The sequence below is a fragment of the Podarcis pityusensis genome, assembly GCF_964106645.2.
Source record: "Podarcis pityusensis genome assembly, chromosome: 8".
NCBI lineage: Eukaryota > Metazoa > Chordata > Lepidosauria > Squamata > Lacertidae > Podarcis > Podarcis pityusensis.
In genome coordinates, this window is record NC_138033.1 from 18,892,323 (window position 1) to 18,911,666 (window position 19,344).

Below are 19,344 nucleotides of genomic sequence, written 5' to 3' on the forward strand. Positions count from 1 at the left end.
TACTCCTTTCACACCTACATGGGAGCCCCTACAGCACTGTGAGCACCTGTAATTACCATTTCTTGGATCAGCAAAAATTCAAGCTGCAGCCTAAGGCAGCAATCCAGAACTGGTGCTCCTGCTGGGGGCCAAGATGCTGTTAAGCTTGCGCATAAGGTAGCACTCTTCACAAGGATGCACGACCAAGGGTGGAGTGCGGGAAGCAGTTGGGTGGCAGGGGGGAGTCCCCCTTTGATGAACTTTCCTTAGGTAAGCCTCAGAAAGTCCCACAGAACCAAAAATGTCGGTTTTCTCTGCCAGGCAGCAACTGTTAAAAAAAACACAGGAGCCCAAACTAAAGGGAGAAACTTGTCAGCAACCACAGGATAGGCATAATGGAAAGCTCTGGACTCTTGCTCACCACCATAAGCTGCACTTAAATAAATAACCATAACACAATAGAATATCACAAATACAACATAAATCATATTGTGAAACAATTGCAACCTATAAAACACTCTTAACAAAGCAAAACATCACAATTAAAGCGAAAGTCCTATTATATGATTAACAAATCAACACGGCATTTTTAATCTATAAAACAATATTAACAACACCAGTTAAATTTATTCTTAATTATTTACAGCAAAACAAGACAATAGAACTGAAAATTTGCAAACCTGACCCTAAATTTATTTAAGCAGAAACAAGTTCCACTGAGTTCAATGAGAGTCACTACCTTAAGAATACTTATTACTGTCGTTTAGGATGCTTAGATTTTTAGGGAAAGCATTAGCAGCAGGGCCCCCATTAAGGATCTAGACCAGCATGGGGATATACAGAAGGGGACCCAGGTAGGGGTTCCACCAGGGACCCCTGACCGTTAGGTCCAGTCGTGGACGACTCTGGGGTTGCGGCACTCATCTCGCTTTATTGGCTGAGGGAGCCAGCATACAGCTTCTGGGTCATGTGGCCAGCATGACTAAGCCGCTTCTGGCGAACCACTTTACCTTCCCGCTGGAGCGGTACCTATTTATCTATTTGCACTTTGACCTGCTTTCAAACTGCTAGGTTGGCAGGAGCAGGGACCGAGGAACAGGAGCTCACCCCGTCAACGGGATTTGAACCGCCAACCTTCTGATCGGCAAGCCCTGGGCTCTGTGGTTTAGACCACAGCGCCACCCGCATCCCACCAGACCTGGAGCCAGCCCTATTTTCCCTCCATTCCATCCTAGCAATCAAGAGGCTTTCCTGCGGTGGGATCAGATTCTCCATACGGGTCAATTGTCAGCAACTACTACTACTAACTCAGTATGCAAAAATGTGAAATGCGAAAACTTTGCAGAGAGGCTTAGGAAGTTTGGTGGTTCGAGCCCACCCAGGGGCAACAGCTGTGGGCAGGATTCCTGCATTGCACAGGGTTGGACCATCAATGTCCCTTCCAACTGGACTGTTCTACAAAAAGAGCAACAAAAAAAAAAATAAACTAAGCACTGTTAAGTTCATAAATACACTCTTCTCCACCAACCCCATGACTCCCAATCTTACACTGTGTCCCGCTCCTTAAAATACACACGCACAGAACGCAGAGATCAAGTCAAAGAAGGGAAGCGGGCAGCCCATTGGCCGAAGCTTGCCGCCCCCGCCCCGCCCCCGGCAAAAAGTCGCCTACAACTCCCAGCATGCAGCGGGCCAGAGGCGGTTTTTCTGCATTCGTGCGAACTGGCATCAGGGAAGGAGCGATTGGCAGAGAGGTGGCTTCTGCTGTTGCAACTGCGGGTGTTTTGCTGCTTCTTCGCTTGGGGGTGTCCGGGATCGCGCGAGGGCGGGGCGAAGGGGAGCAAGGGCAGAAAGGCCAGCAGCAAAGCCCTTTGGTCCGGAGAATCGGGGACCGGCTTCTGCCCTCTCTCCTGGAGGCAACGCTGTCCAGCGCAGGAGAAGCAGCTCCGAAAGGTCAGCTGCAGCAGAACCGAAAGCCTTTCCGGCACCTTGGAGCCCGGGACGAGCTGGGCAGTGCAATGCTGCGCGTGTGTCTACTCGGGAGTAAGACCCACCGAGTTCAGTAGGACTTGTTCCCGGGCAAGAGCGCACAGGGCTGGCTACCTGGCAGGAGCTTGGCAAAATAAAATAAGATCCCAGAGATCCCGCTTCATCGATCACGTGAAGTGTCGGTAGAGAAAGAGGAAACTGCTGTAAGGTAAAAAGGTAAAGCTGCTGTAAACACGGAGGCCAGAAATGTGCGCAAGAAGCGCAGTCTTGTGGCCCTTCTTTGCAAAATCCCATGCTTGTTAAAGGTACCCATCCTGCCTTTAAGGTATTTTCTGTTTGCCTCCTTAGTTCATACAATATATCTTCCCATTTTGAACGTTCAGTATCACTTGGCCGTAATGGCTAGAATCCTCTGTATCAAGTGAGACACAAGTTTATTTTTTCTCTTGCAGGGAACTGTGATTCTGGTAAACATGCTACACACGAAGGTGAAAACGGAAAAGCCAGGTAGGGGGGCTCTGAAAACTCTGCCACGAAAGTCAGGGGAAAGCAGCAGCGGCTGAAAGGGCAGTGCAGAAGTGACCTCACCATTGCAGCCCCACAGCACCCACTGGGCACGAGGTTGGGGACAGCCGCTATGGAGAAAAAAGAGATCCTATGTTGTACTGTAAAGTGGAGGGGGTGGGTAAACGCTTTCTGCCAGAATAATGATTTTCTCCCCTGCGGACCTTCCCCAGATCTAGAGACGGCCAATGCTCGAAACCGTCTCGATGCTGTGCTGCAATGCCTACTGGAGAAGTCTGAGGTTGATCGGTAAGTATTTCCAGGTTCTTTTGGGTTCAGGAGTAGGCAATGTGTATGCTTGCAATTTCTTATCTACCCTCACCTAGAAGGAAGAGGCCTTAGATTCCTTGTGGCATGCTAGTTCCTTCTCCTGCAAGGAGTACAGTAAGGTTAAGTACTTAATTTGTTCCGGAGGTCCATTCTTAACCTGAAACTGTTCTTAACCTGAAGCACCACTTTAGCTAATGGGGCCTCTTCCTGCTGCTGCGCCGCCGCTACACAATTTCTGTTCTCATCCTTTTTTGTTGTTTTTTTTAAATATTTTATTAAGGATTTTCTTGTTTTACAGAAGTAAGTGTAATGCCTCATATTTTTTTTCCCCATGTAACATTTTTACAAATCCGTTTCATTTGTTGAGGCATTAGGGGGAGAAGAAAAAAAGGAAAAAAGAAAGGGGGGTGGAGAGAGGGAAGATGGATGGGGGTGGGGTCGGGTGGCGGTGTTTGTATTATGTTTAATGTATGTAGAGTTTGGTGTCAGCATTGCTTGTGTTGTTCACTTGTGTTCCTTTGGTGGTGAGAGAGGTTGGGGTTGGCCTAGGGTGTGATTGTTTGCTTGTGATTGGCTGTGGTGATCTTTGTTTTCGTGTGTGAGTGAGGTGGGTGGGTGTTTTGGATCAGGTTAGCCATATTGATTTGTATGCTATTGGTGGATTATTGTCATTGTCCTGTTGGGCTGTGTATGTGATAAAGGGGAGCCATACCGGGGTGAAGGCGTCGTCTTCTGTTTGTCCCCATGTCAGTTTCAGTTTATTAGTTAATTTTTCTAGTAGGGCTGTTTCCCATACTATTTGGTACCATTGGTCCATGCTTACTCCTGACAGGTCTCTCCAGTGTCTGGTTATGGTGTTTCTGGCTGCTGAACGTAGGTGGGTTATGAGTTCTTTGTGGTGTAAATGGGCATTGTTGTCTTGGAAGATGTTTAGTAGGGCCAATTCTGGGGTGATGTCTATTACTTGCTTAGTTATTTTACATATTTCTTGTATGGCTTCTGTTCTCATCCTGAAGCAAAGTTCTTAACCCGAGGTACTATTTCTGGGTTAGTGGAGTCTGTAACCTGAAGCGTCTGTAACCTGAATCCTGAAGCGTATGTAACCCGAGGTACCACTGTAGTTGCTCCAAGAGGTGGGTCCTCAAGTGAGATGCCAGTTTTCCTCCCTGGACATGGCTGCTGACATCCTGTTCTCCCCTTTCCTGACTCATCTCCGCAGGGAGCAGATGGAAGAGGACTCTGGGAAGACTCCCTCAGATGTACTCAGCAAGTAAGACACTCAAGTATCCCCTAGTTGCCTTCGCTTGCCCTTGATTGCTGTGCCATGCCATAAAATTTTTAGGTGGGGAGGAGGCTGTTGCCAAGGGCCAGCTCCTAGATAGCTATAATAATATTGTAGCTATGTCTGCCAGCCAGGGAAAACTGGGGTGGGTGGAGGAGATTCCTGTATTGAAGTAGATGACCTGCAACACTAAAATTCTTTGATCCTGTGGTCCTGCCACTTTGGAACTAAGCATTGCCCTTCTAGATCAGACCAAGGTCCATTTTGTCTAGTATCCTGTTTCCGGGATCTTGGGCAGCAAACAACACCATTCCCTTTATTTCTGATTGTTGGGCTGAAGGTGCCAGAGTTGCCAGAATGGTACCACCCATGCACAAAAGTTAGACTTCTAGGCTTGCAGAAGTAAAATATATTTTAAAAACTCCTGTGGCAGTGCAGAATGGTAATGACCAAAGCTCATTGTTTATTCCCAGCAGTTTAGGGTTGGGTGGATGAGACTGATATTGTAGCCCTACTTACCTGGGAGTAAGCCCCATTGAATTCAGTAAATCCCCTATGACTGCACATACTTCCTGTGTTACACCGAATGTGAACAGGTGGGCAAGACTCTTGCCCAGGCGTATGTTGAAACTGAGTAAAGGAAAGATTTCTCCTTTTTCCCCCCTTAGAAGCCCACCTCTGTTGAGAATCATGCGTTTAGACAGTTGGCTTTTGTTTCCTGCTTCTTCTCTGGGTTTCTTTCCTTTCTTTTCTCTCCAAAGTGTCTAGGACAGGGGTCAGCAACCTTTTTCAGCCATGGGCTGGTCCACCATCCCTCAGACCATGTGGTGGGCCAGACTATATTTTGAAAAAAAATATGAACAAATTCCTATGCCCCACAAATGACCCAGAGATGCATTTTAAATAAAAGCACACATTCTACTCATGTAAAAACACCAGGGAGGCCCCACAAATAACCCAGAGATGCATTTTAAATAAAAGGACACATTCTACTCCTGTAAAAACACGCTGATTCCCAGACTGTCTGCAGGCTGGATTGAGAAGGCGATTGGGCCGCATCCGGCCCCCAGGCCTTAGGTTGCTTACCCCTGGTCTAGGAGAATGGAAGGAACCTGTGAAAATGAGCCCCACAGCTTTGCCCTAAATATCCTAATAGGTTAAGGATATAATAATTTGCAGAAAATGAACAAACCTAGCTTAGGTTTTGTGTGTCTGTGTTTGCCAAGAGGGCTAATAGAAAAGATCTTAATTTGTAAAGTTGCTGTGGGATATTTATTTTTATATAAGGGCTTTAAAAATGGTCCCGACTTCTACTGAAAATCATGGGAGAGGAGTGTTCTTGAGGGGCCCCAAACCCTAAGAATGGTTAATCCTCTCCTGGGACCAGCTATCCTGGAGAGTAGGGGTTTTCCCCCCTTTTTCTTGCTGGTGAAGCTATTGCATTCTGGGCAATTCCTAAATCCTCTTGCTTTGCGGTTTCAGGGACTCTTCTCCTACTGCCACAGGAAAGAGGTATGGTTCTTTACAGCGTCTTTCCCACCTGTTGATAACAATAGCATGGGAGATTTCAGATTTCACTATTCTTAGCTCAGTTGGTAGAGCACGAGACTCTTAATCTCAGGGTTGTGGGTTCGAGCCCCACACTGGGCAAAATATTCCTGCATTGCAGGGGGTTGGACTAGATGACCATCGTGGTCCCTTCTTACAATTCTGCGAGTCTGTTATTCCACTGTACTCATTCACCGGAAGATGGCATTTAGAACTAGGCAGTGTGGATTGGCTTGTTGATGCTCCTGAACTGGATTTCAAATGAGCAAGTTAAGTAAGCCTATCACTTACTGAGAGCCAGTGTGGTGTAGTGGTTAAGAGCGGTAGTCTCGTAATCTGGGGAACCGGGTTCGCGTCTCCGCTCCTCCACCTGCAGCTGCTGGGTGACCTTGGGCCAGTCATACTTCTTTGAAGTCTCTCAGCCCCGCTCACCTCACAGAGTGTTTGTTGTGGGGGAGAAAGGGAAAGGAGAATGTTAGCCTCTTTGAGACTCCTTAAAGGGAGTGAAAGGCGGGATTCCAAATCCAAAATACACCTCCTGGAGGTTCTCTAGCACAGGTCTCTCATGCTTGAAACTATTGCTGCTGCAAACATCACACTGTTGGTTTTACCCTGTGTTAGTCCTACTCAGTAGATCCATTGGCATTAGTGGACATGACTAACTTAGGTCCATTAAGTTCAGTGGATCCTACTCTGAGCAAAATGGAGTTAGCCCTGTGTTACTTCATGGGCTCACACATTTTGGTTGGCTTTGTTGGCCAGCCGTTGCTTGTATTTGCCACCAACACCATCCACTGACATGCAGGGGGAACTTGAGGAAAGGTTGGGATCTTGTGCCTGAACACACACTGAGACTGAGAAGCAGTGCAGCTTCTTGCTGCTTCCAAGGTCAACAGGTGAGCCCTCTCCCTTCGTCCCTCCAGGTGTTGCTGAATGAACTACAGCTCCCATCAGCCCCAAAAAGCATGGCCAATGGCCTGAGATCATAGAAATTGTAATTCAGCAACACCTGGAGGGTCAGATATTCCAGCTTTTAAGGCTTGCGCTACGCAGCATTTCCCATCAGATTTTGTATTTTGTGTTTTTTATATTGTAATTTTGTGCTGTGAACTGTGCAGTATACAAATTTAATAAATAATAGTAATAATAATTAGCCAGGGTTAGCGGCTTTTGGTTTTGGTTGCACAAGCGATGCTATGGCTTGCCCCCAGGGCTTGGAAAATGCCTCCAGGCCTTTCTGACACTTGTGCAGCGAGTTGGCCAGCTGCGCAGTTTCTAAACTGTGGTGTTGCTCTCAGGCCGTCCAGCCGGTTCTCTCACCACCGCCGCAAGAAGAGGAAAGAGACGGACGATGGATTGACGGAGGGTGGGCAGCAGAAACAGAGTGAGTAGAAACATTGGGCTGCTCCAGCAAGACTCCTCCAAAAGATGTGGTTGATCACAGAGTTGGCCGAACCAGGATGTGGGTGGAGCCTGTGAGAAGGCCACTCCTATCCCCTCCTTGAAGCTGGCAGTCCTTGAAGCCAGTGCAGGCTAGCTTATCTGAGCAAATGGGGCACTGCCCCATCAACCTCATTCTGCCCTTAGCCATCCCCTGCCTCCTTCCTTACAACTGGTCAGGGCATGGCTTTATGTGTCATTGGCTCTGGCTCTACCTATTGTTACCAACACTGGCAATAATAATAATAATAATAATAATAATAATAATAATAATAATTGGACATGTCTTTAAGTTAACATCTTACATTAAAAACCTGACGATACCAAATTATCGAAGGTTTTTCACCAAAGCCAGACTAAACGTCTTTCCTTCTGCAGTGTTGGATGGCAGGTTGAGAGGAGTTCCCTACCAGGACAGACTTTGCTCGTGTGCTCAAGACATCGATTCCATAAAACATATTTTGCTGCACTGTGCGAAATATGAGCAAGCCAGGGCTGAACTGATATTACCCTTGCTGGAACCTTTCCCTGGAAAATCAGAGGCTCACTATGTCAGGTTCCTATTGGAAGACCGGACAAACGCTAGAACATTAGCAGTGGCGAAGTTTTTAATCAGTGGTTGCAAGAACCAATGATTCCTGTCTTTAAGTCTGAACAAAATGCTTGTTTAACCTGGAGGTAGGCTGTCTGAATTGTGCATTGCTTTGTAACGATTTGTTGGGTCTCTGGACCGTAATAAAGATTGATTGATTGATAATAAATGGAGCCCTTAGTGGCTTCCATGTAACCCCAAGAACTGGATGGCATTTTTAAAGGGCTGCCTTGCAGAGCTGTGTCTTGCCGCCTTGTCCCCCGCAGACACCTATGTCATCAAGCTGTTTGACCGGAGCGTCGACCTGGCGCAGTTCTCTGAGAGCACCCCGCTGTACCCCATCTGTCGGGCCTGGATGCGGAACAGCCCCATGGTCCGGGAGCAGGAGCGATCTCCCAGCCCGAATCTGCCTGTGCTACTGGAGGATGAGGAGGTACTAAATAAGAGGCCCTCGCTTAGGAAAGGGTGTGGCAGGGCCAGTCCTCTCATTGGGCAGAGTGAGCCCTTTGCCACAGGTGGCAGACAAGGGGGAGGTAGCAGACTGGTATTCCTCCCCCCATCCGCTGCTGCCCATCTTGGTTCAGTGTGGCCTGGCCTGGCAAAGGTGGCCCAGAAAACTCTTACAGCTTACTATTACTTCAAAGGATCTAGGAATGCTTGTGCTACTACAGTGGTACCTCGGGTTAAGTACTTAATTCGTTCCGGAGGTCCGTACTTAACCTGAAACTGTTCTTAACCTGAAGCACCACTTTAGCTAATGGGGCCTGCTGCCACGCTGCCAGAACACAATTTCTGTTCTCATCCTGAAGCAAAGTTCTTAACCTGAAGCAATATTTCTGGGTTAGCGGAGCCTGTAACCTGAAGCGTATGTAACCTGAAGAGTATGTAACCCAAGGTACCACTGTACCACCTAATCCAACATCAAAAAATATTACCACAAAACTTCAGAGGGGAAGGGCTGGCTGTGGTCGGTCTGCACTGACATTGGGCAGAATTCTACCCGGCTGCCATGAAAACAAAGCCCACTCTTTTTGATTAATACTCTTTTGTGTGTACTGGCCAGGTTCAACATGTTAGGCCGCACCTTGGCTCAGCAAGACCACACAAATTTGCAGGCCTCCCAGAGAGGAACTCACACAGCCGCTTTGCTTCTGAGTTTTAAATAACCAATAATTTGCTGCCACCTCACTCTGCCCAGTGCTAAGGCCAGCCCTGCAGTGTGGCATAGTGGTTAGAGGTTTGGGCTTGGCTCCTGGCTCAGAGATGGAAAGAAGATAAACTTCCAGCCAGGTGGAATGGCTGATGAAGATGATTGGCCACACCGAAATGGCGAAACTGACTGGGAAAATCAGAAACCAGGAAGAGAAGAATTTTAAGAAGGAATGGGGGAAATTAGAATGTACTTAAGAGAACACTGTAAACAACTAAAAACTTTGGCAGGATTTGAGTGGTGCTTGTAATGTACGAGAAACTATGGGAAAATAGATTATTATTCTTTTAACAAATTAGAGAAAATAAGATAAGCACATGAAGGGGGAAAAAGATTGACATTGGTAACCATGGAAGGGCAGAGGGAAGTCAAGGGATTCAGAGGAGTCTAAATGAGGAGGTGAACGATGTGTTTGAATTTAAATTTGTTATGTAAAACTTAATAAAAATATATTTTTTAAAAGAGGTTTGGACTTGGACCGCAGAGGCCCAGGCGCAAATCCCTACTCAGCCCCCCACAGCACACAATCGTTGCCTAACCTACCTCCCAGATTACATTGTGATCAGGAAATTGGAACATTCCCATGTATACTGCCTTAAGCTGGACAACGGGTGGTGTATAAACATAGGAAATGAATGGGGGGACTTTTCGGCTTGGCAAGTCCAAAGGCAAAGAGATAATGAACCTGTGCCTCTCTTCTTTCCCCGTGTTTTTGATCCTAGGGCGCCGAAGGTCTGAATGGGAAGAGCCAGGATGTGTACAAGCTGCCGCCTCCTGCTCCCTGCCACACAAATGCCGCAGGGGAACCAGTAAACCTGCGTATCCCGTCCCCGCTAGAGCCCGAAGACAAGGCAAAAGTAGCTGCTGACACGGTCAGAGCACCCTAAAGCAGGGAGGTGGGGGAGAAAAGGAGTGTGGGAGCTCTGCTGATTTGAAGCAATTTATATTTATATTCAGGGGCGCGGGTGGCACTGTGGGTTAAACCACAGAGCCTAGGACTTGCCGATCAGAAGGTCGGCGGTTCGAATCCCCACGATGGGGTGAGCTCCCGTTGCTTGGTCCCTGCTCCTTGCCAACCTAGCAGTTTGAAAGCACGTCAAAGTGCAAGCAGATAAATAGATACTGCTCCGGCAGGAAGGTAAACGGCATTTCCGTGCGCTGCTCTGTTTCGCCAGAAGCGGCTTAGTCATGCTGGCCACAGGACCCGGAAGCTGTACGCCAGCTCCCTTGGCCAATAAAGCGAGATGAGCACTGCAACCCCAGAGTTGGCACAACTGGACCTAATGGTCAGCGATCCCTTTACCTTTACCTATATTTATATTCAGTGCTTTTTTCGGGGGGGGACGCAGGGGTACGCGTACCCCTAAACATTTTGTGAATCTAAGTTTGGCCTCTTTGAGGGGCAGTACTGGTGGCAGCTGCACTCGCATAAATACAAAAATTTTACACGTGCAAATATTGAATGTATAGGCCATTTTAAACATTTCATTTCTTTTAACAAGTAAAGATAATTATTTAAGGTCAACAGACTCAGCATGTTGACTGTGATTTCCGCAAGAAAATATATCTGCGTTTTCACTTTCTCCGGCTAAGGGGGTTACTGCATCTTCATTTCATTTGCTTCTTGGCCTTTGGATAGCTTTTGAGTTGATTGGGTTTTTCTGCTTGCCAGGCCACTGTGTCAGCCCTTCAGGCCTTTAGGCCAAGCAGAGTGCTGACGAAATCCCTTCTCTCTCTCTTGCTCTCCCCCCAACTCCAGGCTTCTGATGCCGTACCATCAATGTCCTCCCTCATCTACAAGAACATGGAGCGGTGGAAGAAGATCAGGCAGAGGTAAGATGCTGGGCTCTGGAAGCAAGGAGGAGGAGGGCATGAGGCAGAGGCCGGTCCATTAAGGCAAACTGGGGCACTGCCTCACAAACAGTGCCAGATTCATTTATGACCAGTGTCCTTTATTAAATGTGTTTAGCACCCTTCCTTGATAGATCTCAGGGTGGTTCGCAGCATAAAAATACTAGGTAAAAACTCAAAATACATAATAAAAACAGGAATGAAATAAAGCCATAACTGCCCCTCCCCAGCACTCCCACAAACACATTTTCAGTGATATAGGATGTTAGCCAAAGGCCTGGTTGAAGAGGAATGTTTTTGCCTGGCACCTAAAGGTGTATAAGGAAGGTGCCAGGCAATTTAGGGTGGTGCAAACTGGTCTCCCACACAGGGCACCAAGCTGAAGGGATGCCTAATAACAACACCTACATACAGGTATGTAAAAAATCAGCTGTACCAAAATGAATTATTGTGAAAATAAGAATTGGGGAGGGGGATTTTGTCCTCCCTCAGGGCACCATATTACTAAAGCCACTGCCACCAACTTCAGTCTGCCCTCAGCCCACCCCCTTACCTGCCTCTCTCCTTACCTACGGCCAGTCAAGGGAGTGGCCCTGGCTTCCTCTCCTTTGATTCCTGTAGAGCAGAAGAGCTTTCCAAACTCTGTGTCATGACACGTTAGTGCAATGGATCCAAACTACAAGAAAGAAGATTCCATCTAAACATTAGGAAGAACTTCCTGACAGTAAGAGCTGTTCGACAGTGGAATTTGCTGCCAAGGAGTGTGGTGGAGTCTCCTTCTTTGGAGGTCTTTAAGCAGAGGCTTGACAACCATATGTCAGGAGTGCTCTGATGGTGTTTCCTGCTTGGCAGGGGGTTGGACTCGATGGCCCTTGTGGTCTCTTCCAACTCTATGATTCTATGATTCAGTTGCCGTGTGTAGGCGTGCTTGTGTGAATGTTCTTATAAGGGGTTAGTTTAACCTCCAGCTTGCTAGTAAAACTGAATTACCATGTTGTGAAACGACGCATGTCTAAAAAGTGTGTCGCTGACATGAGAAGTTTGGTAAGCTCTGCCATAGAGCTTAGCAGGGAGGAAGTCGGAGACGAAACTACAACTAGGTAGCCCCACCCACCATAAGACTCTAGCGCCACCTACCATTGGGCTCCCCGCCTTACACCCTACCAGTCTCAAGGGGCACCAGCGACTGCTGTTTGTGGGGATCGTGGGAAACAATTGATCTGAGAGAGCCATGGGTACAAAGAGATGTACGGGGCTGTGTGGCTGACTTGTGGCCTCCGCTATTCACAGGTGGAAAGAGGGATCTCACAAGAACCAGCTGCGATACTCGGAGAGCATGAAGATTCTGAAGGAGATGTACGAGCGGCAGTGAGAGACACGTCTGACTATAGCCAACAACCTTTTGTAAATCTCCCCTTCCCTGGAGTCCTTTGCCTCGGCATTAACTGGCTTCACTTTTATGGAACAATAAACACAGTATTTGGAATAGGTCCACATATATGAGTATATATCTGTTTCTTGGAGCTGAGGAGGAACCACACAGGTAAACCAGGATGCTATGAATTGTCAAGAGGTGTTGATAATCTGTGTGAGGTTGGGCAGCTTCTTCAGACCCTAGACTTGATTCCTTTGTCCCCTTGGCTCCCCCACCCCCAGGCTGCTCAATGAATCCTCTTAAGGCAGAAAATAATATAAAGAGTTTTCTGCCTCAGCAAGGATCTTCCTTAGCTCTAGCACTTACCTGCACCCTCTGTTCTTCTGGCTTGCACTTTGAGCTTACCCTCTTGGCCATGGGTAGGCAAACCAATCGCCTTCTCAATCCGGCCCGCGGACAGTCCGGGAATCTGTGTTTATACATGAGTAGAATGTGCCCTTTTATTTAAAATGCATCTCTGGGTTATTTGTGGGGCAAAGGAATTCATTCATTTATTTATTTTTTCAAAATATAAACCGGCCCCCCACAAGGTCTGAGGGACAGTGGACCGGCCCCCTGCTGAACAAGTTTGCTGACCCCTGCTCTTGGCTTTTCCTGAGTACTGGCTTTGTACTATATCCCCAGCTCACCTATAGGCATGGTTGTGAAGGGAAAGAAGAGTTTCTTGGAGAAAAGGTTGGCTTTTTGTTGTTGTTTAGTCGTGTCGGACTCCTCGTGACCCCATGGACCAGAGCACGCCAGGCACTCCTGTCTTCCACTGCCTCCCGCAGCTTGGTCAAACTCATGTTTGTAGCTTCGAGAACACTGTCCAACCATCTCGTCCTCTGTCGTCCCCTTCTCCTTGTGCCCTCCATCTTTCCCAACATCAGGGTCTGAAAACTCCATGGACAAAGACAACAGGCATATAAAAGGTGGGCTAGAGACCTAATAATTCTGAAAAGGAGGATGCTGAGAACAAAGTCCAGCTAAATCATCTCCTGAGTTTCATTTCATGGACCTGGTGAGGAGAGCGGAATGGCCCTGCACAGCTGCCATGCCAGGACTTGGCAGCTCCTTCCCTTTTTCTCAGCGATAGCAGGCCGGCAGCAAAAATCCACTCGGCGGGTCGCCAGAGGCTTGATAGGCAGAGCAACATTTGGGCCCGGTGAGTCAGCGGAGTGTGACACAGCCGGAGATCCCCAGAGTGGCTTTTTATGGGCTGGATTTGGAGAACACCCATTGGTGCGAAGGACTGTGATGCAGTGGAAGAACACCTGCTTTGAGTGCAGGATGCCCCAGGTTCAATCCCTGGCATGTCCTTGTAGGGCTGGGAGAAAATATTGCCAGAAATCTTGGGCAGCCTCTGCCAGCCAGCGTGGAGAGCTAGGGGTCTGACTCATAAGAAGGACCTTGCTGGATGGGGCTCGGGGCTCACCCAGCCTAGCAGCCTGTTCCTTATAGCAGCCGACCAGATGTCGAAGCTGGCAAGCAGGATCCGGGTGCAGGAGCACCCTCCCCTTCACCGCATCTTCCTGTGTTGCTGTGATGTTTGGTGGAGAGGGGTGTAGCTCAGTGGTTGAGCACATTTTACTATTAAAATTATTTCCTGCCCTTCACCAGCAGGTCTCAAGAGCACATGTATGCAAATGGCCTCCCCAGCATCTCCAGGTAGGAGTGGGAAAGACGCCTCACTGAAGCACCAGAGAGCTGCTGCCAGTCCGTGCAGGGGATGCTGAGCTAGACAGAGCAGCGGTCCGCCTTGACGTAAGGCTGCTGTCAGGCTTCAGGGACTCGGCTTACTCCCCGCCCCCTTTGGCAGTAGATAAGCAGAACAAAGCAAAAGGAGTCTCTTACCATTTACAGATATTAATGATCACAGAGAGAGAACAAAGAATCCATTCCTAGGAATGAAGGTGCTCCCAATTAAGGGTTCCACCTGCTTCCCCCCCCCCCGTCACCCACGTCAGTTCCTCGTCTTGCAACCACTGTGCTTTCTGTGTTGCCACCCACTCTGTTCTCCTTGACTTTGGGCTGAGCTAATGGACACTTTCCAGCGAAAGTGAGTCTGTTAACTCTCTCCCAGTTCTCCTAGCTGTTCACCACCCAGTTCTTCCCAACTTCTGTCTTCTGAACTATGTCCCTCTGCAAACCACTGTTCCAAATCTATACTGTCCCACTGCTCCTGGGAAGATTGAGGATCCTGATCCTCAGCACAGTCCCTGACAGCTGCTTCCTATGCAGAACTATTGTTGCCCCTCTCCTTCCCTGGTAAGCTCCTTTGGAAGGACTTCATACCACACCAAAGCCTTGCTCTGCCAGGTGGTATTCTCTACTACAGTTGACTCTCAACTTATGTTCCAGGGATAGAGCACAAAGCCAAAATCATGCATAGTCAAAGCACTTTGGGTGCAATGGCAGGTGGGATTGACAATGTATTTTTCCCCCAGATGCCTGCACCCTTAATTTAAAAAAAAATATATTGCCAAATGCGTAAAGCTGAATGTGCACAAGTTAAATGGGTGCAGGTTGCAGCTCTCCTGCACATCAGGCATGCGCAAACTATCCAAACTGTTGGGTCAATTTCGTTTTTCACTAGAACCTCGAGATCTGCCAACCAGAACCAGGTGCAAACAACATACGGTCAGGATTAAAGAACAAGGCTCACATCTTTCGCCTAGGAATTTGTCTCCAGAACTGAACTGAGCTCACACTCCTTTGGCACTCAAGCCCACAACTGTCTTCGTTTCATCCGCTTAACTGATGTGGGGAAAAGACATACTGGGTTGCATCCACTATTAAGCAGTGTAGCCTCATAGACATGAATGGACATCACTAACTTAGGTCCATTAATGCCATAGGAACATGGGAAACCGCCTTAAACAGAGATCAGTGGTCCATTCTAGCTCAGTGGCTCCCTGACTGGCAGTAACTCTCCAGGGTTTCAATTGGAGGGTATGTGCTTCTGGCCCCACCCACCACTGTCATGTGACCTATGGGAAGTTGCCCAGAAGGAAATACAATAGGGTTGCCGTATTTCGAAAAGAGAAAATCCGGACACAAAGGTCATTGATCTATTTTTGCAAGATCTCAACAAGAAGAAGAAGTTTCAAAGCTATTTTTAAGGAAATTCGCCGAAATCTACACTTCCGATATGGGTTTGCCGTATGTCTGGATTTTCCCGGATGTTTAAGCAATGTCCACCTGGACACTATTTCCGACAGCCGAATCCCGCAATGTCTGGAAAATTCTGGATGTATGGCAACCCTAGAATATAGCCCTCAGGCGGGTGGGGGACTTATCCCTATTCTTGAATGTGACGAAGCTGAAACCAGCACACACACACACACACACACACACACACACACACACACACACACAGATAGATATAAATATAGACTATTAGACAATTGTGTATCCTACCCTTACTCCAAGCAGCTGGGGATAGCTTACATGGGGTTCTCAGTTTACCTCTGAAGTTAGGCTGCCAGCCAACAGGCTCCATGACTGAGCAAATATTTCCCCTGGCGTTTTCCCACGTCCAAAGCCAACGCACTCTTGAGACCATGGATCTTTCTGTCTTGGCCTTGCTGAGAAGAGTCACGAGAACTGCTGTGTCATAGCAGTAAAGGTGACCAGGATACCAGGGGAAGAACTTAAGTTACAAGATTACACAGTGGGGACAGTCCAATGCCTTGTAGCTAGTGCATCAACATCATCATCATATTACAGTGGTACCTCAGGTTAAATACTTAATTCGTTCCGGAGGTCTGTTCTTAACCTGAAACTGTTCTTAACCTGAAGCACCACTTTAGCTAATGGGGCCTCCTGCTGCCGCCGCGCCACCGGAGCCCGATTTCTGTTCTCAACCTGAAGCAAAGTTCTTAACCTGAAGCACTATTTCTGGGTTAGCGGAGTCTGTAACCTGAAGCGTATGTAACCTGAAGCGTATGTAACCTGAGGTACCATTGTATTATTATTAACCGCCTTCTGCACTGTGGTTCAAGGCAATGCACAATAAAAAGGAAACAGCATATACATTTGAATTAAAACAAAATAGACACATGTCACTAAGTTACCCAACGGGGAAAGCCTTTCAGAACCAGGCTCTGATCAGTTGCTTCCAGAAGTGCAGACCACGGGCAACTATTATCACGATGTCGCGTCAAATGCATGTGTGCCACTGGGCACCCACAATCCGGAACACAAGTCAGCACCTCTGAGTCAGACCATTGGTCCATCCAGTTCAATACTGTCTACTCTGACTGGCAGCAACCCTCCATGGTTTTTGAGGCAGTGATTCTTTCCCAGCCCTCCCTGACGAAGCCGGCGTTTGAACCCAGGACCTTCTGCATGCAAAGCAGATGCTCTACCACTCCAGGAATTTTGTGCAGCGTCCAAATGACCTCCCCCTTCAAAACATCACCCCAGATTCCCCCATTTAATGTGGGTTTAATGTTTCTGCAGGAAATTCAGTAAGCAAAAGTAAATCCAGATTACATGGGGGAGCGGGGAAGTGGAATGGCATTTTGAAGGAGACGATATGTAGAGGCTGCAAAAAAAAAACTTGTGTGCATAAGCAGGGATGATCTAGGATTCCATGAATCCACAGCCAGCTTGCCCTGCAGAAATATCCCTGTGTTTATGTAGTAGATCACAGTGCAATAAGGGCAGGGGTTGCCAGTGTTTTCTGGGCCGGTAGGCACATTTGCAAAGCAGAGATATTGCAGCCGAGCACACACCACAACCTATTTTCTCTTGGCTACAATAGCGCACTTCTTTCAAGCCTAATTTCAATGGGGCGGGGAGACTCTGCGGGCACCACATTGGCAACCTCTGCTTTTGGAAAAGGCAAAGCAGAGGAAACTTGTGGTTTTTCATTTGGGTGGCTGCCAGCTTTTTTCTTCTTCTTTTAACTTGCTTTCTGAACCAAAGCTCATTAAGTTTTAACACAGGCAAGCACTGACAACTTGAAGAATGTGTCCCTTTTTATTCCGTTCTTTAGGAGTTACACGCTGGTGCAGAGGGTTTTCTGTCCAAACTAGCTGTCATGGTACTTTTGACTCTGCTTGAGTGTTGTTCCCTTTATTTGCTGTTTTGTGGTGACTGCCTTCGCTGAAAAAGTCTGTTTCTTACGACACAGTGGCGCTAGAAAGAAAAGTCAAGTGTGAAAGATTTGTCATGTTTGCTTGGTGGAACCACAGCCCACAACTCCACCTCCTTTGTTAGTGGGCAAGAGAGCCCTGTTGTTTTTAAGCCTCCAAATCTCTGTACCTGGGCCAGGGGACACTGCGAAGTCACACCCTCTTTCCCTGAGCTACATGCCTTAACTAGCCTGCTCCTCATCCTTCTTGCCTGGCTAGAATACATCCTTGCACTCTGATACCTCCTGCTTGCCAGGGTGCAGGAGTAGGGCATACCCTCCAAGATTTCAATAATAATAAAAATAATAAAATAAAATACTACCCAGCCCATCTGACTGGGTTGCCCCAGCCACTCTGGGCAGCTTCCCCCCCCTACACACACACACACACACACACACTAAAACATACAGGGCTGCCTTCAGATATCTTCTAAAGGTTGTATACCTACTTATCTCCTTGGCTCGGGGGTCGTATAACTCCACACCCTCCAACACTGGAGGAGGGCAAATGTTGTCCCTATTTTCAAAAAGGGGAAAAGAGAGGACCCAAATAATTATCGCCCAGTCAGTCTGACATCAATACCAGGGAAGATTCTGGAGCAGATCATTAAGCAAACAGTCTGTGAGCACCTAGAAAGGAAGGCTGTGATCACCAATAGTCAGCATGGATTTCTGAAAAATAAGTCATGTCAGACTAACCTGATCTCGTTTTTTGACAGAATTACAAGCCTGGTAGATGAAGGGAACGCAGTGGATGTAGCCTACCTTGATTTCAGCAAGGCATTCGACAAGGTGCCCCATGATATTCTTGTAAAGAAGCTGGTAAAATGCGGTCTTGACTATGCTACCACTCAGTGAATTTGTAACTGGCTGACTGACCGAACCCAAAGGGTGCTCATCAATGATTCCTCTTCATCCTGGAGAAGAGTGACTAGTGGGGTGCCACAGGGTTCTGTCTTGGGCCCGGTCTTATTCAACATCTTTATCAACGACTTGGATGATGGACTCAAGGGCATCCTGATCAAATTTGCAGATGACACCAAACTGGGAGGGGTGGCTAACACCCTAGAGGACAGGATCACACTTCAAAACGACCTTGACAGATTAGAGAACTGGGCCAAAACAAACAATATGAACTTTAACAGGGAGAAATGTAAAGTATTGCACTTGGGCAAAAAAAAATGAGAGGCACAAATACAAGATGGATGACACCTGGCTTGAGAGCAGTACATGTGAAAAGGATCTCGGAGTCTTGGTTGACCACAAACTTGACATGAGCCAACAGTGTGACGCGGCAGCTAAAAAAGCCAATGCAATTCTGGGCTGCATCAATAGGAGTATAGCATCTAGATCAAGGGAAGTAATAGTGCCACTGTATTCTGCTCTGGTCAGACCTCACCTGGAGTACTGTGTCCAATTCTGGGCACCACAGTTCAAGAAGGAAACTGACAAACTGGAACGTGTCCAGAGGAGGGCAGCCAAAATGGTCAAAGGCCTGGAAACGATGCCTTATGAGGAACGGCTAAGGGAGCTGGGTATGTTTAGCCTGGAGAAGAGGAGGTTAAGGGGTGATATGATAGCCATGTTCAAATATATAAAAGGATGTCACATAGAGGAGGGAGAAAGGTTGTTTTCTGCTGCTCCAGAGAAGCGGACATGGAGCAATGGATCCAAACTACAAGAAAGAAGATTCCACCTAAACATTAGGAAGAACTTCCTGACAGTAAGAGCTGTTCGACAGTGGAATTTGCTGCCAAGGAGTGTGGTGGAGTCTCCTTCTTTGGAGGTCTTTAAGCAGAGGCTTGACAACCATATGTCAGGAGTGCTCTGATGGTGTTTCCTGCTTGGCAGGGGGTTGGACTCGATGGCCCTTGTGGTCTATTCCAACTCTATGATTCTATGATTCTATGAACACTTCTCTGATGAAAATAGGGATGTCCCAAGGAAAGTGGGACATTCTGGGATCAAATCAGAAACCGGGACAGCTTCTGCAAATCCAGGAACTGTCCCTGGAAGAAACTTTGGAGGGCCTTGTGGGCGAGAGAGCATGCGTGTAGATGTAGAA

At 47.5% G+C, this 19,344-nt stretch overlaps 1 protein-coding gene across 6 annotated transcripts; it reads left to right on the plus strand.

The window, feature by feature from the left end:
• Positions 1 to 1,646: 1,646 nt before the first annotated feature.
• Positions 1,647 to 12,221, plus strand: LIN37 (lin-37 DREAM MuvB core complex component). Of its 6 annotated transcripts, none has more exons than XM_081019240.1 (10): positions 1,647 to 1,733; positions 2,421 to 2,475; positions 2,706 to 2,781; positions 4,022 to 4,072; positions 5,567 to 5,596; positions 6,931 to 7,016; positions 7,931 to 8,097; positions 9,597 to 9,746; positions 10,634 to 10,707; positions 12,016 to 12,221. In XM_081019240.1, exons 1-10 carry the CDS (start codon positions 1,662 to 1,664, stop codon positions 12,095 to 12,097), a joined length of 843 nt encoding a protein of 280 aa, XP_080875366.1. In that variant the 5' UTR covers positions 1,647 to 1,661; the 3' UTR covers positions 12,098 to 12,221. The 6 variants fall into 6 exon arrangements, with proteins under 6 accessions (XP_080875366.1, XP_080875367.1, XP_080875369.1 ...); XM_081019243.1 differs by lacking the exon at positions 1,647 to 1,733 and adding an exon at positions 1,765 to 2,184; XM_081019244.1 differs by lacking the exon at positions 1,647 to 1,733 and adding an exon at positions 1,765 to 2,176.
• The last annotated feature ends 7,123 nt before the right edge of the window (positions 12,222 to 19,344 follow it).